Raw genomic sequence first — 27,181 nt, forward strand, 5'->3', positions numbered from 1 at the left:
AGATGCTGGTAATGAACAGGCTGTGATTCACTGCACCTTTGGAGTCAAATCTTCTCCCTCCCTGTGCATGGCCATGGTTTGTAGGCACCTGAGAGCAGAAGGCAATGTGCAGCCCCTGCTGTGGAGCTGTGAGCTGTTGCCATTTTCCCCCCTGTGTGATGCTCCCCATTTTACCAAGCTGTGCAGCTGCCCAGGATGGAGCCAGAGGGCTGGGATGATTTCCAGCTCCTCAGCCAGCAGTGGGTACAGGTGAACCCTGTGCCTCACAGCAAGGAGTGACACACAAACTGAGAGTCTGGACAGCCTGGGAGGGGGGCAGGTGGGTTTGGACACATTCTGCTCCCAGTCTGGAGATCTGCAGTCAGTCTCCAGTGCTGAATGTGAATTCAGAGCATGAGCTTGCAGAAGAAGCCCTCTACCCTCTGCATCACATTTCCTTCCACACAGAAAGGTGGGATGAACCTTCTGCCTGATCCTCCTGAACTGTGGCCCTTTGGGCACTGTGTTCTCAATCACAGAGTGATGGAATTTCCTGAGTGGGAGGGACCCCCAGGATCACTCAGTCCCACCCCTGTTCCTGCACAGACCCCCCAACACTCCCACCCTGTGCCTGGGCACTGTCCAAGCTCTCCTGGAGCTCTGGCAGCCTCGGGGCTGTGCCCATTCCCTGGGGAGCCTGGGCAGTGCCAGCACCCTCTGGGGATGAACCTTTCCCAAAATCCAGCCTGACCTGCCCTGGCCCAGCTCCAGCCATTCCCTGTCCCTGTCCCAGAGATCAGAGCTGCCCTGGGGAGGAGCTGCAGCCCCCCTGAGCTCTGCCCTCAGTCTCCTTTCTCCAGCTGAACAATCCAAGTGCCCTCAGCTGCTCCTCAGACCCTTCCCCATGCCCAGCTCCCTCCTCTGGACACTCTCCAACAGCTTTAGATCCTTCTGATCCTTGTGGCACCCCCAGCTGCCCCAGATCTGAGGGCAGAGCAGAGCAATCCCCTCCCTTAGTGCAAGACCCTGATCCCAGCAGCATCTTCCAGGCATTGCCAAAACCCAGGGACTGATGAAGCACAGCCCAGCTGCTGCATGGGGAGCACACTTCAGTTTATTTCTTACACCTCCTGACCTGGAGGTGAGGGAGCTGTTCCCACATTTCAGACCTACAGCCTCTCCTCCTTCTTCACTAGGTCTGATGTTGGCATGGGGCACACCTGGGGGAGGCTGAGAGAGAAGGAAAGCATTCTAGAAATCCCACAGCAGAAATCTGAACACAGCCACAAGCTGGAGAGAGAAATTCCACAAGCAGAGTGACAATTCCCACTGAGAACAGCACCTTCCTGTTTTCAGCCTGCCTGTGGTAAGGAAGGATTGGAATCAGGACTGTGGAGGCTCAGCAGAGAAGATTTGCATGACAAAACTCTCCTTCTCCATACAGGACTGAAAAAAAAAAAGAGAGATAATCCAGGGTCTGCAGCCTCCCCCAGCATGCAGGGTGGCACAGGCACTCAGCAGCAAGTGCCCTCTGCCAGCACAGCATTAACCCTGATCCTCTGGGCCAGCTCTGCCCAGGAAAGGGGCTCCAGGAGAGCTGCTCTCACTGTGTGACTCTGGGCTGATTGTCTGCTAAAAAACCCAGGGTTTTATAAAGCTGTCTTCTCACAATAAAGATCAAATGGGGCTGGAGTTGTTCCTGTCTCAGTAGTGAAATGGTTTCTGAGGTCTGGCCAGGACAAAGCCAGCCCTTAACACCAATGTTATAAAAGGAAATGAGCTACAGCACAGGGAGGAATGGTTCACAGGAACTGGAACACCCTGGCAGTGTGGAATAAAAGGTGATTTCCAGGCACAGCTCCACAGGGAGGGACTATTTCAGCTTCATTCAGCAGCACTGCCTTGTCTCCAGCACAGTGTGTCCCAGTCTGCCACCTCCGGGAGGGGAAAGGTCCTCATGATGCCACAATGCATTTCAGGACTCTGCTCCAAGTGACTTGAAAAGATGGATCTGCACATGGATTCATAACATCACCTCAAATCTGTCACTTCTGATGGTGTGAGTGACAAAAATCTATTTAGTTCAAGGGGAGACTGGACAGGTTCTTATGAGAAAATAAATGTACTGAGGGTTAGCTTAAATCTGTGCAAGCCACAAGTGATGGGGCTGAAAAAGCCTGAGAGCCCCAGGGAACCTGAGGGAAGCTCCCAGGTGCTTCCCCAGACATTTTCTTTCAGCCAGGGCTGGGGCTGGATGCTGTGGCTGACCCAGCACCCCCAGGATGATTCTGCATTCCCAGGACAAGGCTGTGCATCCTTCACCCCAAAGGCCACCCCAGCTGCACATGAAATACCTTCCTGCCAAGAACTCATTCAGGCAAGAGAGTTCTCTACAGTGCAAACGGTTAAAGAATTTTCTTTTCCATTGGCACTCTGACAAAACAAGAATCTTACTGCAAGTGGCACCATGAATTCAGGGAACTCCATTGTATTTGTCACAGCCTCAAAGATCTATTGCCAGACAGAATAAAAATGGATGTGAAATTTTATTCACATTGACAATGCTAAAATGAAAATGTAGAGACCAGAGTGCCTCCAGCTCTGGCATCCCCAGCACAGGAAGGATGTGGAGCTGTTGGAAAGGGTCCAGAGGAGGCACAGGGATGCCCCAAGGGCTGGAGCCTGGCTGGGAGAGCTGGGGGTGCTCACCTGGAGAGGAGAAGGCTCCAGGGACACCTCAGAGCCCCTTGCAGGGCCTGAAGGGGCTCCAGGAGAGCTGGAGAGGGACTGGGGACAAGGCATGGAGGGACAGGACACAGGGAATGGCTCCCACTGCCAGGGGGCAGGGATGGATGGGATCTTGGGAATTAGGAATTGTTCCCTGGGAGGGTGGGCAGGCCCTGGCACAGGGTGCCCAGAGCAGCCGGGGCTGCCCCTGCATCCCTGGCAGTGCCCAAGGCCAGGCTGGGCAGGGCTTGGAGCAGCCTGGGACAGTGGGAGGTGTCCCTGCCATGGCAGGGGTGGCACTGGATGGGCTTTAAGCTCTTTCTCACCCAAAGCAGTGAGTGATTCTGTGATAAATCAGTGGCTTCTCCAATCTACAAAAGCAAATATCAGTGACACGTGGGTTTACTCCAACAGCCCCCTTAAGGAGGGGACTTTCCTGTCAGTGGGACATTGTGACAATGAAGCAGCTGCAGTTCCCACAGGCAGCACCTGCAGCCTCCCCCAGCTGCAGCTCTCACCTCCCTGCTCCCTCCTGGCCCAGAGCCCTTCCTGCTGCCCTAATTCAGGTTTTGCCATGTTTGCTGACCCAGCAGCACTGAGGTCACAGCTCCAGAGCTCATTCCAGCTTCCTTCTGCAGCTGCTCCTGCCTGTTCCTCTCTGCACCTGGGGAAGGGGTTGATTTTCTCTCTGCACCACACAAATCTCCCCCAGCTCCCTCTTTGCTGCTCCAGGGAAAACCAAATCCTAGAATTCAAGTGTTTTAATTGGCTGAAAGAATAAATCCAGGAGCAATATTGTCAAACCTGCATTTAGTCTGAGTTTTGCTGCATCTAGACAGAGCTGATGAAAGGGCTCTTGAGGGTGAGTGTGCTGATTTTTCTCAATTATACCAAGTGGCCAAAAAGAGGGATTATCTCTCCCTGAGAATCTTGCCTCTATAATGGCAAAACACACAGGAATATCTGCCCACCACAGAGAGAGGGAGAAAGCCTTATCTCCCAGCACTGATAACTTGGGAATTACAGATGTAAAAGATGGAAATTAGAATGTAAAAAAGATATAAAAGTGCACCCCAGCAGGCACAGGGACTGAGCACAGTGGGCTCTTTCTCCTCAGCTTGAGAGCAAACGTGGCTCAGCAGCATCACCATGTAAGAAAACACAAACCTTCAAAAGAAAGTGATGGAAATATCTTAAATTGAGTCAATTTAAAAAGCAATAATTAATAGAATAATGTTCTTGTTATGCTGCCTTGATCATTAAATGCATCTTAAATGCAAATTGCTGAAGAATACCAGCAGATCTGTGGTGTGTTTAATAGCAAATATTCAGCCCTGGTTTTCTAAAGAAGCTGCTGCTTCTGACATTTATCTCAGGTCTTAAAATCTGATGAACTGAGTTTCCATTAAGGGTAATTAATGATAACAAAGCTCTTCCTAGAAAAAAAAAAAAAATCTACTGGCAGCAAAATCTATAACTTTTAGAGTAAAACTCTAAAACTGCTATTAAGAGCAGCAGGGACTCAGGTTATGGTGTTCTCTGAGATGAAGCACCACAGACAGCTACAGGGTCCCTTCCAAAGCTCTAAAACCTGTGTACAAACCTTTCCTTGAGAAATGCTAATGTAAAAATATTCCTTAGAGAATATCAGTGTTTCTAGCACTTAACAAGACTTTTCAATTTTCAAGAAAAGCAAAGGAGGGGAGGATAAAAATGCTTAAATTACACTGAGTTAAGAATGTCAGCTTCCTTCCCTGGTGTCAGTCAGAGAGGGGAAAGCAGAATTGCACTCACAAAACCCAGATGTTTGCAGTTTATCTAAGGAACAGCTTCCAGAGGATTGGTGGCACATGAAACCCCACACAGGCACCTCCTCCAGAGCCCAGAGAGGTTTGTGCTCAAGCTCACAATCCCTCACTGCTAACAAACAGAACTGCCCTGATTTCCTGGCTGCGTTTTACTCCACTCCAGACTGAGCAGAACATTTCTTTTCCCACCTGGGTGAACCACAGAGCCTCACCAGCAATTCCTCTGAGCAGTGGGAGCAGAGGCAGCAGTTGCACTCCCCAGGAAGCAGGACAGAAGGACAGAAGGACAGAAGGCTGACATCCCTCCCTGGGAGCAGCAGCTCAGGTGTGCTCCACCTGTGCCAAGGCACTGCAGGAGGCTTTACTGACTCACTGGAGGTTTCCCAGCTGAAACAGGTGCAAGAGCTACAGAGAAATAAATGTTTTGCAAAGAGAAATGGGATTGCCTCCCTAAGGCTTTGTACAGAACTGCTTCAGGAATGTGGAAGGCAATACCAAGGCAGGATTTTCCCCACACAGTCATTGTTTTTCCCGGTAAATAATCCTGCATTTGCTGCACTGTTGTTCCCACAGGGCTTTAATCCTCCTGCAGCTCCTGAGAGCTGAGCAGTGCCAAGATCCTGAAGGGTGACAGGGGCTGCTCACATTTGCAGCCACTCAGGTAATTCCAGCCCATCCCTGTGGCTCAGGGCAGCTCAGGAGGGGTGAGGATACCTGGCAGGAGAGTTTCTGTGCTGATGTGGTGCCTCGTGATCTGCAAATCCCCCTCGCTGTCAGAGCCTTCATCCTCCTGGATTTCTATGTCAGAGTCATCATTACCTGGTGAAAAAGAAAGGCAGCTGGTTAAAACCACCCAAAGCAACCCCAGCCCAGAGCAGCAGTGGATACAGGAGACAGCAGCAGTTCTACCTTTGCTCAAGGCCAAGAGGAATGAAGAATTCCTGCAGAGAGCACAGGGAAATGGCCAAACTCCACATCCCCAGGAGAAATCCTTCAGCAAGGGAGAGAGAGCCAAGGCAGCACTCACTGCAAACAAGAGCCTTGGGACAATCCCAGGCTGTAGCACAAAGGTGCTGTTTAAACACCCCCTCTGGGCATGAGGAGCAGCTGCTACTTCAGCAAGTGATTTAAAGATAAAACTCTCTGAAAAGCATTTGGGAAGCGTGTGTTTATTATCCAGGTTTTACCCTGACGCCAGCAATGTCAAAACCCATCTCCTGGGACTATTTGCCTTTCATTTAATTCTAGATAAGCACAGCTCCACATGCCCAGATAAAGGAATGCAGCTCCAGCCGATCCCAAGATGCTGGAGAGACAGGGAAGTTTCCAAAGACCAGGAACTTCTTCAGAAATTTTCATCATCTGCCTTTGTTTCCTTCTCCCCGTGCAAAGCAGAGTTCCCAGTCCAGTGCCAGGACAACCCAACAGGACCCCACGGGAGGACCCAGCACAGCAACATTTGCTGCTGATTATTTAGAGAAAATAGGCAATTCTTTCCCAGGTACATTTAATTACACACATGTCCAAGCTGAAAATGGAAATAACTACTTTAATTAGGATTAGTAATGAGCTGACACATCTTTGCAGTATTTAATTATCAGACAATATACAAATATTTGACATTTTCCCATCCTCTTTTTCACTGCAATATTAAGTTAATGAGAAAATAATAATGGCAAGGGAAGTATCTGTCAGCCTGGTAAGATTACAAGGCTCCAGCAGAGTTAGCTACAATTTCTATTTGCACTTTCTTCTTTGGCAATAAGGGAATCACTCACTGCTGTGTGACCTGGATGCTGCTTCTGTTTGCCTGGCATTTAGGAAACTGAGGTTTTGTTCAGCCTTGCATGGGCAAACTCCTTGGGAGGAACCACGTGGAGCTTCCAGAAAGGATTCAAGTTTGTGCTCAATTTATTAAAGAATGAATTTATCATATCTGTGATGGCTCTTACTGCTACTAAAATACCCTAATTCTTATTCTGTGGGGTTTTTTTTTCCTTCCTTCTTGGTTATTTATTTTATTTTTAGCTGCAATTTCTCCCTTTCAGGCTGTGTCATTCCTGTCAGGCAGCAGCACTGCCCAGAGCTGAGGATGCTGCAGGGAATTCTTGGCCAAAGCTTTCCCATCCATGCCCAGCTGTGCTTCCTGCTCCTGTCTGGGATGTGCTGAGCATGAGGTGCCAGCTGAGCAGGGAGCTGCAGCTTCCCCCTGCCAGGGAGCAGGGTGGGATGGCACAGGGGGAACAAATCTTCCCTGTGCCTTTCAAAAGCCTGGATTGCCTTTCCAGCCAAATGAAAATACAAATTTATCACCTGAACTCCCAGCATGCCACGGAATGGCCTGGCTTGGAGGAGACCTCAAAGCCCACCCAGTGCCACCCCTGCCATGGCAGGGACACCTCCCACTGTCCCAGGTGCTCCAAGCCCTGCCCAGCCTGGCCTTGGGCACTGCCAGGGATCCAGGGGCAGCCCCAGCTGCTCTGGGCACCCTGTGCCAGGGCCTGCCCACCCTCACAGGGCAGAGTTTCTTCCCAATAACCACAGTGCAGCACCTTTCCTGCTGAGTTGTGACTTTGAAAGAAATCCTGTTATGGATCCATGGCAGGAGTTTGGGTTTTCCTGGAGCAGCCTGGCTGCAATCCTGGAGCACAGAGCTCAGAGCATCACTGCACTGAACTCCTGCCAGAGGCTCAGAGAAGTGACAGCTGCAAGTTCAGCAATACCCAAATTCCTGCCTCTAAGCCCCCTGCTCCCTCTTGAAATGACATCAAGCACTTTTTCCACTCCCCAAAACCAAATCTACTGCTCCAGCCCAGCCCAAGGCTGCTATCACCAAGCCCAGCTCTGCCCATGTACAATCTGAATTAGCAGCTGAGCTGAATTGTGCTGAGCCTAAATCCCAAGGACACAGAACCAGAGCACAGTGCTAAGAAAGTTTTCAAATATACAAGACAAAGAGAAGCTGAGTACAGGCTTTTTATCAGGATTAAATTAAACAGCAGCCCAGGCCAGTGTAACCTGTCCTAGGCAGTATTCCACACCAACCCCTCACTCTACACCCAGCGTGCCCAGCTCCCACCAAAAAACTCTAAAATTCTTAAAATGTATTCATAAAAAGTGACAGCTCAGAAAGTTTCATTTAACAACATGCAAAAAGACTTATTGCCCTAGAAGAAGCCACAATCTCATTTGTGTAGCACTGCACAGAAAACTACAATCAATTTTGAAGAGACAAGGAGCATTCCTTATGAAAAAAACCCCATTTTTTTCTCAGGATCAGCATAAAGCAATGAAGATAATCAACCACAAATTGCCACGTGCTTGTACATGGAGTACAGAACCCACTGAATGGAGCTGGCTTATGAGATTTATATGGGTTTACATGAGGATTATTGGAATTCTCACAACAGACTTATTTATTATTATTCAGCAATCCATGTGCCCCAATGGAGGCCAAGCTGGCAGCTTGCAGAAGCTCCAAACTGAGGTTTTAAGCAGCTCTTGTATTTTTATTATGAAAAGGTAATCAGCAGAACAAGTCTGTAAATTGTGCTGGGCCCATCTCCCCACTGCTGTGATTGCCTCTGCTGCACAGAAAACATTCCAAATATCAGCCTGAGAGAGGATATGTTGGGATTTTAAACCCCACTTGCCTTTCATTTCAACATTTCTCTTTCATAAAGATGGGTTTCAGGCAACTAAATTAGTTTCATTTAAAGCTGTCAGCCACAAAAAATACATCCTGGTTCCACTGATCTCCAAAGGTGGGATTTTTGTTCCTGCTCCCACTGCTCCCAGAAAGAAAACCCAGAGCTGATACCTGGACAGATAATATTACATTGAATTGATTTAATTTCTGGTAATTTGCAATGCTTGAAGGAAAAGCAGCATGATTTAATAACTTAGCAGTGATTTCAGTGCAGATTTGGTAGTTTGCATCAATATTCAAGTAAAGGTATCCAGCTCTAAAATAAGAAGTTACTGTGGTGAGGATAATGAGCACAGTGGCCATTGTTTATTGATATGCTCTGGAATTAGCTGAAAGTGCTGTGCAGTGTGTCCAATTTCAGAAAATCACTGCCTTGCAAACACAGGCACTGCTCCAGAGCCATTACTGCAGGCAGCAGGATGCTGCTTTGGGTGAGAAAACATCATGAGAACAATCAAAGGGGCAACTGACAGCCACTTGATCCCAAATGAAATAAATAGCATGAAACAAGGAACAGCAAAAAGCAAAGGGGGTGGGATTGGGGTTTTTGATGTGTTTGGAAGGAGAGTGAAGCCCAGTGCCCACTGAAAGCCTCAGCTCTGCCAAACCCACCCTGTTGTCACAGCAAACTCACAGCACCAGGCTCTGCATCAGCCACCACACTCCTAAACCCACAGCTCTGCAGGCTGAAGGGAAAGAAAGGCTTGGACAGGAAAGCTTGGACAGAAAAATATCTGGAGGGAAGGTCCTTTGTCCTTAGCACAAAACTGAGATCTCTCACCCATCTCTAAGAAGAATTCAGCCAGGTACTGAGATGTAACTGCTAGGAATTCCATGGAAAACGTGGGATGTTCAGGGCTGGGCAGCCAAAAACTGGGCAGGAACAGCAACAACAAGGTTGGAGAGGTAGCTCTAAGTGCACTTCTTTACCTTGCATGGTCATTTTAAGGTCACAGAATTACGGAATAATTTGGGTTGCAAGGGACTTTATTGACACCGTCCCTCTAACCCAGGCTGCTCCAAGTCCATCCAGCCTGCTCCATCCACAGAATCCAAACTCCCAATTTATCAGTGAGGATGATTAATCACTGCCTGGGCAACCAATAGGTGTCAGCCACTTGAAATAATTAAAATTAACTCAGGATGACAAGTTCCACTTAAACTGGGATTTGGAGTTTTAGCAGGAGTGAACAGTCAGGTTATTTTTGAGCCCATTTGATCAAGAGGTCATATTTGGTGACCAGAACTATTTCTAACAATCTTACAAGCCAAAAATCCATCCAAGCACTATTAAATTAGGTCATGAATTTGCAATTACCCACCAAGCACCACACAAAGCTCCTGTGGACCAGTTCCAAGTGTCTCTCACAAGAAGATGGATGGCCCAGGCACCAGCAATACCATCCAGGAATCATCCAGGAGTCACCCTCCAACCCCACAGCTGCTGCATGGGGCTTTTTCTTGGGCTGCTGGCAGATTTTAATGCATCAATTCTGGAGCAGAAAGGGTGCATGCACCCAGGAGCATCAGTTACATCCTGTGCTTATTGCTGAACAAGATTCCAGTAGTGCAGATTTCCAAATGCTGGGGAAAATCAATGTTTGTTCATTCCACAGACCAAGCAAGAGGATGCAGGGTGGGCTGACTGAAAGTGGCAGAGTCACTGAAAATTTCAGTTTTACAGCAAATACTTCCCCATATTTAAATTAATTCTGGGCACAGCACTGGCCAAAGGAAATAAAGGAAATACCTTGAAAAATTCAAAGCGTTTCTGTTTTTATACTTTCAAAACAAAATATTGAACTTTTTAAAAAATATAGTTCATATATATTCCTACAAGTAATGTGGAGAGAGACTTTGGACAAGGCATGGAGGGACAGGACACAGGGAATGGCTCCCACTGCCAGAGGGCAGGGCTGGATGGGATATTGGGAATTAGGAATTGTTCCCTGTGAGGGTGGGCAGGCCCTGGCACAGGGTGCCCAGAGCAGCTGGGGCTGCCCCTGGATCCCTGGCAGTGCCCAAGGCCAGGCTGGGCAGGGCTGGGAGCAGCCTGGGACAGTGGGAGGTGTCCCTGCCATGGCAGGGGTGGCACTGGATGGGCTTTGAGGTCCCTTCAACCCAAACCATTCTGGGATTCTGTGATTCTGCACTGTCTTGTTTTAAATTGATAAAAAGCTCTTGAAGAATGTGGGAAAATGCATTGGGAAAAGTGTGCAAAGAAGTGAAAGAAGATCTGTAAATGCAGTAAGCTGTAGAGTCTGAAAAATTATTTCAGCCTAGAAACATTCCAAGTTGCTCCTTTTTGCTCAACAAAGTTTTTGCAATTTTGGATAAACCTGAGGAAATAAATTGAATTTCTGCTGTGGTCAGGGACCTCTCCCACAATCCAGCACCAGAGCATCCAATACCCACACCTGACAGCAGAGCCACCTCCAGCCTTCCCCAAGCAGTGTCTGATACACTTGGACACTAACAAGGAAACCAAGCCCTGAGTTTCAGAGTTTCAGGCAATTGGATTTGTTACATGGCAACAGTCCTGATGTGGCACAGGGGCAGCAGATGTGAGAGACATCCCTGCCTGGATCAGCCTCTGCCAAGCAGAGATTAGAAAAATAACAACAACTTCCTCCCTGCTCAGCACAAAAGACATTTTTATACTGCTGCAAATACTTAATTATGTGTAATTTCATCAGGCAGATAATTCTCAGAGTCTGATCTTTAGCAAGAGTTCAAAATCTTTATGTTGTTTAAGAACAGTATTTCAGACCATTTAGTGTTGGTTTTTTGGGTTTTTTTTTGGTGCAGTGGTTTTATGGAGCTGCTCTGTAGGAGACAAAGCTGATTTGACACGTGTGGAAGCAAAAAAAAAAAACAAAACCCAACCAAACAAAAGAAACAAACCAACCAACCCCCCAAAAAAACCAAAACCACCCCAAACAATCCCCCCAAAAGACCCAAAACATCCCCCCCAAAAAAGAAAAAAAAAAAAAAAACCCAAAAAAACCCCAACAACCCACCAAAAAAAAAAAACAACCCAAAAAACCAAAACCCACCAGACTTTTGATCAATAACACCAAACAATTTTACCATTTTGATGTAACCACCATATCCATGGAGTTTTTTTGTTCTTAACACAGACCTGCACAACTCAACCTCCATCCCACAGCTCTCCTTTATGAGAAACAGAATTTAGGCTTCTCAGCCTGAAACTGAACTGAGAGCTGTCCAAAACTCCTGCAGCTTCACTGCAGAGAGAACTGAGGTATTAATTTGGAACCCTTCTAAGCAAATTAGCAGGAGATAAGGTCAGGGGGCCCAGACAATGAAGAGCTGATGGATGCTGTGGGTAGGTGAGAGTAACAGAGCTCACAGGGCAGAGAGGATGCTGACTTTTGTCAATTTATGGCAACACATTTATCACACCCACAGCTCACACTGCTGGGAAAGCTTCATTAAGTCTTGTCCAGCTCCCAGGGGCAAAGTGTTATCAGAGGGAGAGTGTTGGGAAGGATGAAAGTTTGACAAGAAAGTCTCACAGATATGTGTGTGCTTAGCAGAAAGATTTTTGAATGTGGAGTCTGATGAAGGAATAGAGATGGAAGCAAGTTTTGATAGAGAAGAAAAGAATTGCTGAGCCAGTCTCACTGGATAACCAAGGAGGCAAAGGGTGTGTGAGTTAGAAGGGGTTTTATGACTTAGAGGATAAACCCACCCCAAACAAGAAGATGTTTTTACCAAGCAGAAAGAGAGCACAGGCAAACAAGGCAGCAAAGTTGCAAATAGAAAAAAAGGTCTTAGAATTTTCTACTGTAAGAAAACTGAAAAACAACTTCTAGCTTAAACTGTAATGTACTGGCTTTTAGTGATTGGAGAACAGTAACATGAATATGGTAATTACAGTAGTTGTGATAGGCTATAGGTAAAAGTTAAGGTATAGATTGGTTCTGCTATATTAAGATGCTCAGCAAAGAAAAGTCTATAATGCAATGTAACCAAAACAAAAGTATATAATGCATTTGTAACCAAAAGAAAAGTCTATAATGCATTGTAACCTAAACCAAAGGGCTCCAGGCCTGCCTGCAGCTGGGGCTGACAGCTGTGGGCACAGCTCTGTCACCCACGACCCTGGACTGCTGTAACACCTTGGATACAATAAACTGCATTTTGGATACAATAAACTGCATTTTGGATACAATAAACTGCATTTTGCAGAGCTGCCTGGAGTCCTGCATCTCTCATTTAAGCCCTTAGGAGAGAAGCTGCCCTGCAGCCCCTCTGAGGAGGGCAGCAATGAACGTGTTCCACGGCAGCTCACTGCCCCACCCCAACATTCCAGGAGCAGCAGGGAGCCCTGCAGAGCCAGGCCAGCCTGCTCACCCTGCACTGAGCACAGAAGGAGCTCATCCCTCCACCTCCAGACCCTGCTGTGTGAGCAAAACCAAGGCAGAGCAGGACCCACTTCAACCATCCTGGTGTCTGCTGGGTGGAAGGCCCAGACAACAAAATCCTAAGTTTCCAAACAAACTGGAGATGGAATAAAACTTTGGATAAAACCACCTTGCTTTGTGTGGGGGCACTACTCAAGAATGTTAAGTGGGATAATCAAGGGTTCAGCAGGGTCAGTGGTGACAGGACAAGCAGTGACAGAGCCTGTGCCTACAGCTGTCAGCTCCAAAACCTTTGGTTTTGGTTACAATGCATTATTTACTTTTCTTTGCTGAGCATCTAAATACAGTAGAACCAATCTATATCTTAACTTTTACCTATAGCCTATCATAACTACTGTAATTACCATATTCATGTCACTATTCTTTAATAACTAAAAGTTAGTACATTTCTATATCTTAACTTTTACCTATAGCCCATCATAACTACTGTAATTACCATATTCATGTCACTATTCTTTAATAACTAAAAGTTAGTACATTTCTATATCTTAACTTTTACCTATAGCCTATCATAACTACTGTAATTACCATATTCATGTCACTATTCTTTAATAACTAAAAGTTAGTACATTACATTTTAAGCTAGAAGATGTTTTAAACTGAAGGAAGGTCAATTTAGACAAGAAATTGGGAAGGAATTGTTCCCTGGGAGGGTGGGCAGGCCCTGGCACAGGGTGCCCAGAGCAGCTGGGGCTGCCCCTGCATCCCTGGCAGTGCCCAAGGCCAGGCTGGGCAGGGCTGGGAGCAGCCTGGGACAGTGGGAAGGTGTCCCTGCCATAGGCAGGGGTGGGATGGGATGAGCTTTAAGCCCCTTTCCCACCCAAACCACTCTGGGATTCTATGAAATACTCTTCCCTCCAAAAGCCTGCTTCAGAAAGATGTTTCTGATGGTAAAATCCTTCTCTCCTCTTCCCTTCCTGGCTCCTTCCAGGGCACATCCTCTCAGGAGCTGAAAGGCTGAAGTGCTCAGGCTGCAGCACCTCTCACCATTCCCTCACCTGCCTGATAAAATCACTGCCAGATGCAGCTGCAGGTCCCTGGGAGTGCTCTCATCCCTCAGGTGATGCCAGTTCCTGGTGTGAGCTGCAGGATTAACCCTGGGCAGAGCTGCTCAGAGGTGCTGAGCCCACCCTGCTGCTCTGGCTTTGCTTCCTCTTGTGCCAAATGTGCATTTTCCCTGTGTGAGGATTAACAGAGCTGCTCTGCAAACAAACTGTGCCATGTCAGACACCAACTCCTGCACTCTCTCAGCACAGCAAATCTCTGGGGTTTGAATTGTTTAAAGGGCAGCTTTTAATTAATTACAAGAGGAGGGGGGGTCTGCACTCAGGGGAGAGCTCAAGTTGTTAAGTGTGAGCTGACTGAGGTCTTGGGGAGCTTTAAACATTCCATTAATTAACTTCTGTGCTCCTGACTGGAAAACAGCCCCAGAGAGGCAAATTTGCTGTCAGCTCCACCCCTGCAGAGTTTCACAGACAAAGGCAGGGTGGAGCTGACAGAGATGAGATGATTTGCCAAGGTGATGGGACAGGCAATAAATGAGGCAGCTCTGAAAGCAGGATCCTGGTGCTCTTCTCACTAGAATAAATGCTAATTCTGACAATTTGGTACTTGAATTAAGATGTATTATGGTAATATTTGAGGTCATTAAAAGTAATAATCACATTCTTAGGTGGCAGTTAAATCAGTCACTAAAAGGTAAAGTTCCCTTTGTTCCAGAGATGGAAAGTGACAGAAGAGTTTTCCAGCTGAAAATCCACAGACAAGCACAAAGCAGGGCAGCAAATTTTCATGTTATACATCACTCTGCAGTTACTGGTGACTGATGTCCACCTCCTGTTGAACTTTTTTACCTCAAAAATTCTCAAGACAGCAGGACTTGGACTTTTTTATGCAAATAAATCCTTGAAATAATTCCATTCTTGTAATTTACGTTACAAATCCTATATTTCAGCTGAAACTTCTTCACTCTTTACCTCATTGATATGAGATCAAAGATGGGCAGAAATCAGTGAAATTCCTCTTTCATGAGTTTGCTCTGAAAATCTCAGCCACCAAACAAACTGTGAAGTGCAACTTTTATGTCATTACTCAATTTCAGCTTTCATGAACTCTCCCTCTGATCTTGAGAATTAACTTTCCTCCTAGTTTCTCCAAGTATCAAATAAAAATGCTCAGACTGCAATATTAAATTCCCAGGGGTAGTTCATGATCAAGTTCTGGCTCAAAAAGAGCAGTATCTGGTTTGTGAGCTTTCTACAGTCTCAAGAGGTCATTAATTCCCTTCTGATCCTAATTAAGAAGTAGTTCAGAAAAAAAACCCCCAAATTTTAATTGCATTCCAATTTTGCAGGTACATTAAAATCAAACAAATGCAGGGAGGCAAATGGGGATCCTGTTGAGAAGACTGATGACAGCAGAGAGGATTTCAAGCTGGGAGTTTTCATCTGGGAAAGTTGTGATGTGTCAAAAAGAATCATTCTGAACACAGAACCAAAGTGGGGCCAGAAAGGACACCCTGGTTTGGCAGGACACCCAGCATGTGTGTGATGGGGCACAGCCAGCAGGACCCCTCACCTCCATGGAGCAGCTGGCTGAGAAGAATCCTCTGGCCAAGCCTGCTCTCAGTGCCCTGCTGCTGGGACCGTGCGCCCAGGCAGGGCTGGGAGCAGGAAAATGAAGCTTCAAACTGCCCTGGGATTGCCCAGCACTCAGTGGGTGACTGGGGTCATTCCACAGAGCAATGTCCCACAGGAATGTTCCCAGAGGAACAGTTCCCAGAAGAACATTCCACACGGGAACATCTCCCAGAGGAACATTCCCAGAGGAACGTTCCCAGAGGAATACTCCCACAGGGGAACATTCCATGGGGAACATTTCACAGAGGAGCACTCCACAAAGGAACATTCCACAGAACATTCCTGTATGAACATCACCAGAGGAACATTCCACAGAGAAACACTTGCCAGGGGAACATTCCCAGAGGACCATTCCACAGAACATCCCCCAGAGGAACATTTCCCAGATGAACATCTCACAGAGGAACATTTCCGTGAGGAACATTCTACAGAGGAACGTTCCCCAGAGAAACATTTCCCACAGGAACATTCCCAGAAGAACATTCCCCCAAGAAACATTCCCCAGAGGAAGAGTTCCCAGGAGAACATTCCACAGAGGAACATTCCACAGAGGAACATCTCACAGAGGAACATTCCATGGGGAACACTTCACAGAGGAGCACTCCACAAAGGAACATTCCACAGAACATTTCCCACAGGAACATTCCCAGAAGAACATTTCCCCAAGAAACGTTCCCCAGAGGAACATTTCCCAGAAGAACATTCCACAGAGGAACATTCCCAGAGGAATACTCCCACAGGAACATTCCCACAGAGGAACATTTCCACAGAGGAACATCTCACAGAGGAACATTTCCCCAGAGGAACACTTCATAGAGGAGCACTCCACAAAGGAACATTCCACAGAACATTCCTATATGAACATTCCCAGAGGAACATTCCACAGATCATTTCCCAGAAGAACATTCCACAGAGGAACATTCCCAGAAGAATACTCCCACAGGACCGGTCCCCAGGGGAACATCTCACAGAGGAACGTTTCCCAGAGGAACATTCCCCAGAGGAACATTCCAGAGGAACATTTCACTGCTGTCCTTTAACACTGTCATGATTGCACTTGTTCTGCCCCTGCCTGCTGACTCTGTCATCCCCCCACATCCCTTTGGAAGTGGGCACTTCCACCTGGAGTAGCCAGCACTCAGCAACTCCTCTGCCACTGTAAGAGGTGAAGGAAATGCCACTCACCTCCACTCTTGAGCAGGTGCTGCTCCTCCTCCTTCAGCCTGTTCTGGATCAGACGTAGCATGTTGGCTGCTTCCTGCAAGAGGAGGAAAGAGCTGCCTTGGCAAAGCTGCCACAGGGAGAATGGGACTAGAAAATGTCAGAAAATTTCATGTTTTATGGAAAACCAGGTCTGATTTGAAACATGGAGCTCCTGCTCACTTTGTGAAGGTCAGGATATAAAGGCCAGGTCAAACAGTGCACTGAAATTCAACCTTACATCCCCACTGGGTAAAACATCTCTTATCCCATGGAAAATTAGTTTGTTTGTCTTCATCCCTGCTGTTGCTTTGAAAAGCAGACTTTGGTGGTTGTTTTCAGCCAACACTCCTTTAAACACCAGGATGATTTGTGAAATGACTGCACTTCCTGACACACATCCAAACCAGAAAGAATCCACACCTTCCCAAGCTCCAAACCAAACTGGAGCAAACAACCCTATCAATGAGCTGGGAAAGTACAGCCATTATTTATTAAACCATTCTGGTGCAAAGAGAACCAACCAAATGAAGGTCAGTGACACTAAAAAGTCACAGAATGGGACCTTTCTAGCCAATTTTAATGACATTTAGCCTAAATTTGGGTAATGCTAATGGTGAAGAGCAAATTAAACATGATAGAGTAGGTAAGATATGAATGCACAGATTCAGGCACAGCCAGAACCCACAACAAGAACAGGTGGCAACAGCTGATAGAAGATTTAGCCACAAATTTTGCTAATTTTAGTCTCTTCAATTCTAGTCAGGCAGAGGAACGTTAATTAATTGTAGACTGAAATAAGATTTTTCTGAGCCTTTGATTTTTCTATGCAAAATATGATTCTAATTAAAAGTTGCTCTGATGTGATCAGACCTCCACACTTCCAGTGCACTTGTGGGAAGGAAACGTGGACCCAGCAGGAATATCCCTGGGACAGAGGGAAGAAAGCAAGAAGAGCATGAAATGTAGAATGGAGCACAAGTTCTTCACACTTTCATGTGGAAATGTGTTTCCATAAGTATGGAGGCTGAGAAAGGAACCTCCAAGGCCTGTCACTGTCATATTTTCTGAAAAATCTCTTGGCCAGGATTTCTTCTCCTGGAAAGCTGAGAAGCCTCAGAGAATAATGTAAACTACAATTATCTGATTGCTGCTCCTGTGTTTTGCTGCTTTGGAATGTGGTTTGGACATTGTTTACCAACTGGTCATTGTTTCATTGGTTTCATGTGAATTGTTTTAACTTAATGATCAATCACAGTCAGGCTGTGCTGAGATCTGGAAGGAGTCACAGGTTTTTCATTAGTATCTTGAAAGCCTTCTGTTTGTATCCTTTCTTTATTCTTTAGTATAGTGTAGCATTAATGTAATGTAATGTAATATAATATAATATGATATAATATAATATAATATAATATAATATAATATAATATAATATAATATAATATAATATAATATAATATAATATAATATAATATAATATAAACATAACAGTAAATTAGCCTTCTAAGAACATGGAGTCAGATTCATCATTCCTCCCTGCTGGAACCCAGGACATTCCTCTGGCTGACCTGGAAGACTCGAGACTCTGGCAAGGGGCTCAGAGACCTTGGCACGGAGTCAAAGACACCAGAAACACCTTTGGCTTTGATTTTAACCCATGGAAACAATTCCCAACTTTGTGTGAGGAGTTACAAGCCACAAGAGTCTGAGTAGAATGACAGTGAATTTGTCACAGGGTGAAAAAGTAGAATTTTGGGGATTTAGAATGGGGGTTCAAGAGGCAAGATGGAGGAATCTGGGTGTGTCCTGTCCTTCTTCTTCTTGTCCTCCATCTTCTGCTGGGATGGTGCCACTTCTGGATTGGTTTAGAGTAGAGCCAGACTGTCTAACATAGGTGATAGGTGCTGTACAATTGTTGTAAATAAAGTACAGGTAGTTTTTGGTATAAAAAGCCAACACCACCCAAGGGTGGTCAGGATGCCACAACCCAACCTGCAGGACAGATCTCAGCAGGTCAGAGAAAGAATGGAACAGATAAGAGAAAATAAACAACCTTGGAAAGCAGAACTGAGGAATCTCAACTTCTTCTTCAGTCAAGGGGCTGGGAAAAAGAGACTTTCCAACACCTTGGGGTCATCTCAATCACAGAAACATGAGACCTCCCCACAATGGGGGACCCCAAAAATGCCACAAAGGCTTCCCCAGCACAGGAGGAAGTTGCTGGAAATAGAGGCCTGGGACAGACTGGAATGGTCCAACCCAACTTGGCAGAAATATCTGTCCTGGGAATTGGAATTCATGCTGGAAAAGCTTGCAGAAAGATGTTCCCAAATGGAAGTGATGTGTCACCTGTAGCTGGTGAGAAACACAGCTCAATGCCTCTCTCAAGGAAATAAATCCAAAAATGTGCTTTGGCCAGTGACACAAACTGTCTGCTCTACAAACTCAGTGCCAGCAGAGACAGGAATGTTGCCAATGGATCCTTGGGACCAAAGGAAGAACCCTGAGAAACTGAAGCAGGTGTGACAATGTCCAGGGGGATAAAGCACAAAAGTCAGGATGGCAAATCCCATGGAGCAGCAAGTGGCATCAACGGGGCTGCTGCAACCTCCAAACTGATGGGTTCTGCAGGGAGAAGCTAATTCCTGCAGAAACAAGCCAGGGAAAGACACAAGCATGTAACTCATTTCATGTAGACTCAGAACATTTGAAATGCTCTGTGGAGGAAACTGCTTTTCTTTAGGATTTCCTTCTTCATGATTAACACTCTCCACCCCCTCAGTGCCAGCAAAGCCTCTTCAAAAATGATGAAAATTCAAATGTGTGTGGCCCTGAGGCAAAATTTACAGAGTTCTCTAGCTAACAGTGTTTCCTTTGGTCATTGCAAGGCCTCCCTCTGCATCAGAAAGCCCCAATATTTCCTCACTGAGCCTGACAATTGCTATTTTTTTCCTTACCTCTTCCTCCCAGCCAGCCCTAAGGTTTAAATATGGTCAGAGATTTAAATAATCCCCATTTCCAAGGCAGCCTCCCCCCTGCTCTGTCCCTAGGACAAATGGATACCTGAGGGATCATCCCCCACCTGGATCCCAACCCCACTGGCTGCTGCAGCCCTCAGAAAGGAAAAACCAGCATAAAAAGGACATTTCCCAAATGTCATGGGGACAGATTCATAAGGCAGGAAGCACATTTAGAATGTTCACAGAGCAGTGGAATAATCAGCACAGACATAATCACTGCCTGGTACTGCAATTCCAGGCACACACCATGACAGCTGAAGCTGGCAATTCCAATTTAGACAAACGAGAGCTCCCCTGCCCTGCTCCTTCCCTTCTCCCACTCTCCAGCTCTGAGAAAAGCACTTGTGCAGTGACACAAAAGGAACCTGCTGCAAACTAGCCCATCAGAACAAAATTAAGGCAGGCAAATTCTGCAGTGCAGCTCAGCACGTGCCCACCCAAGGTCCTGACTGGAGGATGGGATGCTGCACCCGTGGGGGAAACAGCAGGGTGAAGCAAATGGGGTTTATGAACTTAAACTGTGAGAGAAATGAAGGCTAAAGGCATGTTTACCCATACCAATGAGCCACTTCTCCCCTTCCTCCAGCCTTTCCTGCTGCCAGCAGCTCAGCTGATCTCATTGCAAGGCAGCCCAGACACTTAACTGGCAGGAAAAAATGTTGTTTTTCTGCTGGTTTAGGTTTCTGAATAACTTGATGCACAGCTGGTCAGATGCCACTGTCAGCCCAAGGGACCTGCTGACCTGTGCATCCTCCCTTCAAAGCAGCCCCTGGCTCCATCCCTGCCACCTCCTGCAGGAGCTCATCAAAAACTGCAGCAACAGAAAATGTGTCAAAAGGGCAGCTCCAAACCATCAGTGAGCTGCTGGTCACTGTTCTTAGCAAGTGACATCTTCAAAGAGGGGGCAGAAGGGATGGCAATTCAAAAATCTAGAGAGGAACCAGAATGTATCACTTGATGTTTTAAAGGTTTTGAGTGCCTGCAATCATCAAAGCTGCATTTTTGGGCCTGAGCAGCTCCCACCTCCCATGGTGACAGCACCTTAGCAGATGTGATTCATGGCAGCTCAGCCATAAATCAGAGCTGTTTCTGTTTGAGCTGGGCACCTGTGTGTGCTCCTGAGCTGTGGCAGGCACAGGAGCTGGGGCTGAGGGACTGGAACACTGCAGGTGCTCCTGGAACACACAGGGCTGTACCAGGGCTGCTCAAGTGTCACATCTCCCTGCAGTGACAGGGTGACAGCTCCATGAAAACACAGATGTGTCCCTGTGCTCCTGCAGGGGCAGCCTGAGTGCCCTGGGATGCTGGATGGGAAGGAGGCACTGTTTAACCCCCTGTTCAGGCTCTGCAGTAACCAAAGAGCAGGAGCTGCAGCAGGAAACCCTCTCTGGATCATCCTCTGCAAGTGAATTCTGTCAAATGAAGTGGCAGCTCCCACTGGGGAATCACAGGGTCAGCTCAACACAACTTGAGTACCAATTAACACAAAATCCAAACAAACCTGTCCCTTCAGAGACTCCCAGGGCTTTCAGGGTACCAGAGATCACTGGGGCTGAAAATCCTGCTTTAGGGGCAGACAGATGGAAATTCTCCTTCTCTGCCTCCCTACATTAAGCAGCTTCTCCTGGGTGTAAATCTGCCCAAAGGAGTCATTTTTGCCAATTTTTGCAGCAAGGCAGGGCTGACACTGAGACCCCCTGAATAACCCTGGCTCCGAGGGACCTTCCAAAGCCCCAGCCCAACCTCCTGCTCCAAGCAGGACCAGCAATGAGATCAGATCCCAGCACTCAGGGCTGGAGTTCATTGGCTCCTGAAGATCTCCAAGGGAGAGACTGATCAACCTGCCTGGGCAACCTCTTCCACTGGCTGAGAGGCCAAAAGGTGCAGAAGTTTCCTCCCAGCAGCTCAGAAGGACTTTTCAGTGCTAATGACCTGTCCCTGCTCTCAGCACAAGGGTGTCCTTAGTCACCAGTGATGTCCCCACCCTCCCTTGGTGACACAGAGCCCACACAGACAAGAGCAGCAGGAAATGCAGAGCCCTTCTGTGACACAAAAAGAATCTAAATCAAATAAGTTTCACCTATGTTTACAATCAACTGGGCTTTTTTCATGCCCATTTTCTGTTGTTATGGAAATGTTACCTGCCCAGAAAAGAAATGTTTTTTTGTAGACTGGAGTTGGAATGAGACAATTCAGATACTCTGCATCTACAACTGGCAAAGCAGGTGATTTTCCATCTGACTATGAAAGTCTCTTCCATAAATTGTGTCAGAATGTTTTAATATGCTCTGATCTATTGCTCTGTGCACAAGTAAAAGAGTTTTGGGTGCCGGTGTGCAGGCTCTGGGCTGGGAGGGGTGCCTGGGGTGATTTTGTTTTTAAACAGAGGCCATGGAGAACATCCCCAGCAGGAGACCCACAGACAACTTGCTCTGCCACTGCCTCAAGGCCAGTGAGGCAGGATTTAGATAAGCCATAAGGATTTAGATAATATGACTGCCAGCCCCTCATCCCTGTCCTTTATGGTGTTCCTGAGTTTTGGGTTAAACCATAAGATCAAGCTGGAATTCATGAGAAATCATGAGACTGAAGACAACTCTGCCCCTGCAGATTGCAAAGCAGCAAGTCTGACAGCTCAAGAGCAGGAAGAATAACAATGATGCAGAATTTGACCATTTAAAACAGCTCAGCTTTCTCTTTTTCCTTTTTTTTTTTTTTTTTAGATTTTAGCTAACCTCAAAGTTTTGGTTGTCTTTTTTTAAAAACACCAGCAGGATTTTTAATATAAAGAATTTGTGCCCTGCAGCCAGCTGGCAGACACAATTACCACTAAACAGAGAGGAAAGGGAAAGGAGTGGGTGAAATAGGAAGGGAATAAGTACAAAAGCACAGGACAACAACTGGAGCTCACTGACTTTCTGCATTTGGATCAAGCATTTCAATTTCTGCCTTAGCTATTCCTTTTCTTCTCAGACACTCTCCCAGTCCCAGAAATCTCTCACTGTCTAATGTTTTCATCTTAGCAAGGGAAAACAATGTTTCCTTCTGGTTTTTTCTGGAGTGATTTACATTGCTCTGGAGTACCCTTGGAGGAAGGAAACCAATTTGCTGCTGGATTGAAGGGCTCAGCTCACCCTGACTTCATCTGGGCAGCTGCTCCCTGCTTTGTGACTCAACAAAGCACCTGAGATCAGCTCCTGCCACACTGAGGCAGCTGCTTTTGGAAAGAGAGTGGCCACTCTTTGAGCAGGAGGGAGATAAAGGATGAGGAGAAATCATGAGCAGCCTGATGAGAATGTGGCAACTCTCAGTGACAGGAAATCTGCCAAGGCCAACGGGAAAGGGACTGAAGTTCCTGGGAACAGGAGGTACCAACCCACCTGGAGCTGCTCCCTAAGAGCAGAGATGATGTTTCCTGGATGCTGCACTATTGTTAAATACCTCCCCCAGAATTCCTGCTCTGAATGGGAGCATGGATCTCATTGTTTGACCAGATCTGGCTGCAGTGCTGCAGGCTTTGTTCCTTTTTATTCCGTTGAGGAACAGTGGGAGAGAGACAAGATCCACCTGAAACAGTGGGGCAGGAGAACCTTCACCATCAGGCTTGCTCAGCTGTGAGCAGGGCTTTGAATGAGGCAGGGAATGATGGTGATGATGATGATGATGATGGTGGTGATGATGATGATGCTAACAAGAAACAGGGCACTGTGAACAGGCTCTGGAATGTTCCTTGTGAAGGCAAAACAAATGGGATCCCATCTCATGTGCCTGAACACAAGTGCATCCATTGTAGGGAACACAGGGAAGAATCAGAGTGTGCACAGCTGTGATCCCACAGGGGTTACAGAAATATGGGCTCTCCTAATAAATTGTGGCACACCAGCTCCAGCACTCACATTTATCAAAATAATCAATTAGACCTGTTAGATCACTGCTAAAGGGCACTTTCATCAAGAGGAGTCATCAAAACACCTCAGAAGTTCCTTGAAAGGTTCCTTTTTTCAAGGACAAATGTGTTAATTAATGGAGCATCTTTGATGCTATCAAGAAAATTAGGGGGAAAGCACAAATGCTTTCTGATGTGAGGCCAATGTTTCATCAAGGAAAAGTACCAGAGTGAAAAAAACCCAGCATGGATTTTCATAGAGTCACAAAATCATTAAGGTTGGAAAATACTTCTGAGATCAATGGGTTTTTTTGTCAACCATGTCCCAGGTGCCACATTCACTTGTGTTTTGAATGCTTCCAAGGATGGTGACCCCACCACTGCATGTCCCCATGCCTCTCTGTGAAGAGATTTTCCCTGATATCCAACCTGAGCCTCCCCTGGCACAGCTTGAGGCCATTTCCCTTTGTCCTATTGCCAGCTATGATGACTTTGTTTTGGGGGAAGGTCTTTAGGAAGGAAAACTTCCATCAGGGATGTGTGGGAAAGGTGTCCAGAAGAGCCTTCACATGGGGTGACACTTGTAGCAGAAGGCAGAGCCAGGAAAAAATGGGGTTTTTTTGGGTGATTTACACCAATGCAGCTCTCAGAGACACCAGCTCAGGCTGCACAGAGCCAGACAGTGAAGTGCATTCAAAACCAGCCCACAGCAACTGTTGTAAAATCAGTTAATCAGATTGGTTTAACATTTCTTACACACTTCCTAAAGCTCCCAGAATTACTTGGCAATGTTTGTCCTGACTCCATCCAGCTCCAGCCCTGCAATAGCCATGGATGAAGTGGAGCTGAAGGGAACAGCACACTCCATAACCAGGACATCAACAGCTTCCCTCTGGGAACACAACAGGAGATCACTCAGGGTGAGCAATGGCAGCTTCTCCTTGTTTGTTCTCACCCTGTGGGATGTGTTTGCTGACCTGGGCCAGCTCATGCTCTCTGTGAGCTCTCTTTGCCTCTCTCTAAGCTCTCCCCTTGTATCCTCACACAGTAAATGAGTAATTTACTCATTTAATCCAGTAGTTCTCCTCCTGGCACGATTCTGGAGTGACTTCTGATGCAATATAAAACCTCTCTGCCCATTTTACTGTGCACAGTGCATGTTTTTTATTGGAAGGATCAAACAGTGCACAGCTGGCCCCAAGAGGCTGCAGTCCATCCTTGGAGGCTCTGGGGACTGGACTGGGTAAAATCTGATGCCACAGCTGACCTTGCTTGGGACAGAATGAATGAGTCAGTCAGTGACTAAGAAAGCAGGTTTAAAAGTGATTTAGTTGACTGGTTTTCTATTAAAAAAGCCCCAAAAGAGAACAAACAAAGCCCAGCTCAAAAGTTCCCACCTCAAATCCTTTTCTGCACTGCTGTGCTGGTTTCAAGGCCAGGTTGGAGCACCCTGGGCTGGTGAAGGTGTCCTTGCCCAAGGCCCTGGGTGAGCTCTAAGGTCCCTCCCAACCCAAACCATTCTGTGGTGTCAGAAATCCTCCTGACCCATCCAGGAACCACAGGTCAGAGCCAAGGGAGCAGAACATCCAAGGAAACAGCACTGAGCTCCCTGCTGAGGATTTGTGTGAGTGCCCATGGCAGGGCACAGCTCAGCAGGACTGTGCAGACACAGGAGGCAGATTGGGAAGGCACTGGGAGAGGCTGCATGAGACCAGGGCAGGGCAAGGCCTTTCAATCATCTGCCAGCACTGAGAGGAATCTAAACAGAACTAAGGAAAGAAGTTAAAAAAGAGATCCAGACTAACATTTTCTGCCCAGAATTTTCCACTCAACATCCTTTTACACAAGAAGCTTCAAGCCAGGAATAACACAGCAATTACTACCTAAAATAACATGGCAGAAGCTGGACTTTATCCTGTGCATCAGATGTGTTCTGTATTCAGCATTATATGCAATGCAAATTTCCACTATTGCCAACTCTCCATTTCTCCTGTTTGCTTTTGTGGAAGGGATGAATTCTAATGGCTCAATAACAGCTCATTGAACATTCCCTTCATGGATTACATCTTTATTATAGTGAGCTTACAAGTGATCTTGTCTGGATGTGTAATTTATTTGAATTAATGTACAATTCTGGGGTCAGTTTGCAGTGCCTGAAGAAATCATCACCCAAATTAACACTGATTGGAAGCTGGGAGGCACAGCAGTGTCTTGTTCAGCACCACAGAGCAGTCACTGCCTGATCCCTGCCACACTCCAACTCTGAATTATCTCTGCCTGTAGCACAAAGCTCAAGTGTTCAAGGGGCTCAGGATGGCTCTGGCTTTTCAAGGAGAGTGTTTAGCACATTAAAGAGCAGCTGTTGTTGGTGAACTTGAGGGTTCCAGGAACTGATAATGGACTCTGCTGCCTTCTATCTAGAGAGAATTAGCTCAGTACAGCCCCCATTTCCCACAGCAAGAGCATCTTCAAGAGGGCACACTTCAGTTTATTCCTGATCTCCCACCCAAATGAAGAGGCAGCACCATCCAGCCTCTCTCTAACTATTGTCAGAGAGGAATTACAGACCTGTTTTTTGTCATTTCTCCAGCTTGAAAACATTTGCACTCCTACTTCCTGCTCCCCAGGACAATGCTCTACCTACTCCTAAAATGACTGGAATAAAACTATTTTCAAACATCTCCTTGGGGTGGGCTGGAGAAGGAAGGAAGGTGAGTAATGATGCAGACAAACCTCTTCAGCAAGGAGGTGACAAACATTTCTTCTAGGACTGTTCATCCATCAGTTCTTTAACACAAAAGAGCAGGTAAATAAATCATTTCTGAGCAATGGACAACACCAGCAGCTTTCACCTCCCACCTCCTGCTTCTCTGGTTTCCATAGCTCTGCTCCCCTCCATGGAATAGCAGGAGAGCTCCACTCCAGGTTACTCCAGGGATTAAGAAACTGGAGCTGTTGGTTTCAACACCCTGGTGCTGAGCAGGAACTCAGATGCAGGATGCACTCTGGAGTTTCCCAGGAGGAGGTGGCCACCAGCAGGGATTTCCAGGGAATGTGGCACTGCCAGGGGCACTCAGACCCTGCTTTAAGGGCAGGTTCCTCCTCAGTCCTCTCACAGATGGAAAAAAAAAAAGCCTGAGGAGGAGACTCAGACTCACAGGTCAGCAAATTTAAAAAAACCAGGAGAGTCTCACAATGTAGTGTCCTACAATAGAGGTTTCCATTGATTTTGGAACTACATCATGCTCAAGGGAGTCCAGATGGGAATGGAACTGGATTTCCAGCAGAATAAATATGATCCCAGCCCCCAGGCAGAAAGGGGTGCAGTTTGTCCTGGGATTTCTTATTTTTCCTTGGTGCTGATGTGTGACCCTGCTGCAATGCAGAGCTGGGCCCGTGGGTTATCCCAACATCTGGATCCTCTCCAAAGGACCCCAGAGCTCTGGGAGGAGAGGGCAGGGACTGCACAGGGCACTGCCAGCCCCTGCCAGGACATTTATCTCAGAGGGGCACCTTCCACACGTGCACAGTGCTCCACATCTCACTGAACTCAAGGAGGAATTGCTCTCACACAGGCAGAAAACTGAGAATTATTTTCCTGTTTAAAGACTCAGACCTCACTGTTTTGCAGCTGATCAGATTATGCATGTTTATGCAAATCCAAATGCCACTCTCACAGCTCCTTTTCCCCACTAAATACCTGCAGCAGAGCATAAACCTCCTCAATTTCCTGTACATCATTTTAACACTACCTACTTATGT

The 27,181-nt window shown here is 46.7% G+C and overlaps 1 protein-coding gene across 4 annotated transcripts in view; it reads right to left on the reverse strand.

Moving 5' to 3' along the window:
* CLUAP1 (clusterin associated protein 1) overlaps window positions 1-27,181 on the reverse strand; it is a 62,614-nt gene that overhangs the window by 5,339 nt on the left and 30,094 nt on the right. For all 4 annotated transcript variants that reach the window (XM_036392493.1, XM_036392492.1, XM_036392490.2 and 1 more), the window contains 2 exons: window positions 16,499-16,571; window positions 5,229-5,333 (listed from right to left, as the gene is read on the reverse strand). In XM_036392493.1, the coding sequence (XP_036248386.1) occupies window positions 5,229-5,333; window positions 16,499-16,571 (178 nt within the window). The remainder of the gene's footprint in view (window positions 1-5,228; window positions 5,334-16,498; window positions 16,572-27,181) is intronic.

Source organism: Molothrus ater, chromosome 16 (genome assembly GCF_012460135.2).
Source record: "Molothrus ater isolate BHLD 08-10-18 breed brown headed cowbird chromosome 16, BPBGC_Mater_1.1, whole genome shotgun sequence".
NCBI lineage: Eukaryota > Metazoa > Chordata > Aves > Passeriformes > Icteridae > Molothrus > Molothrus ater.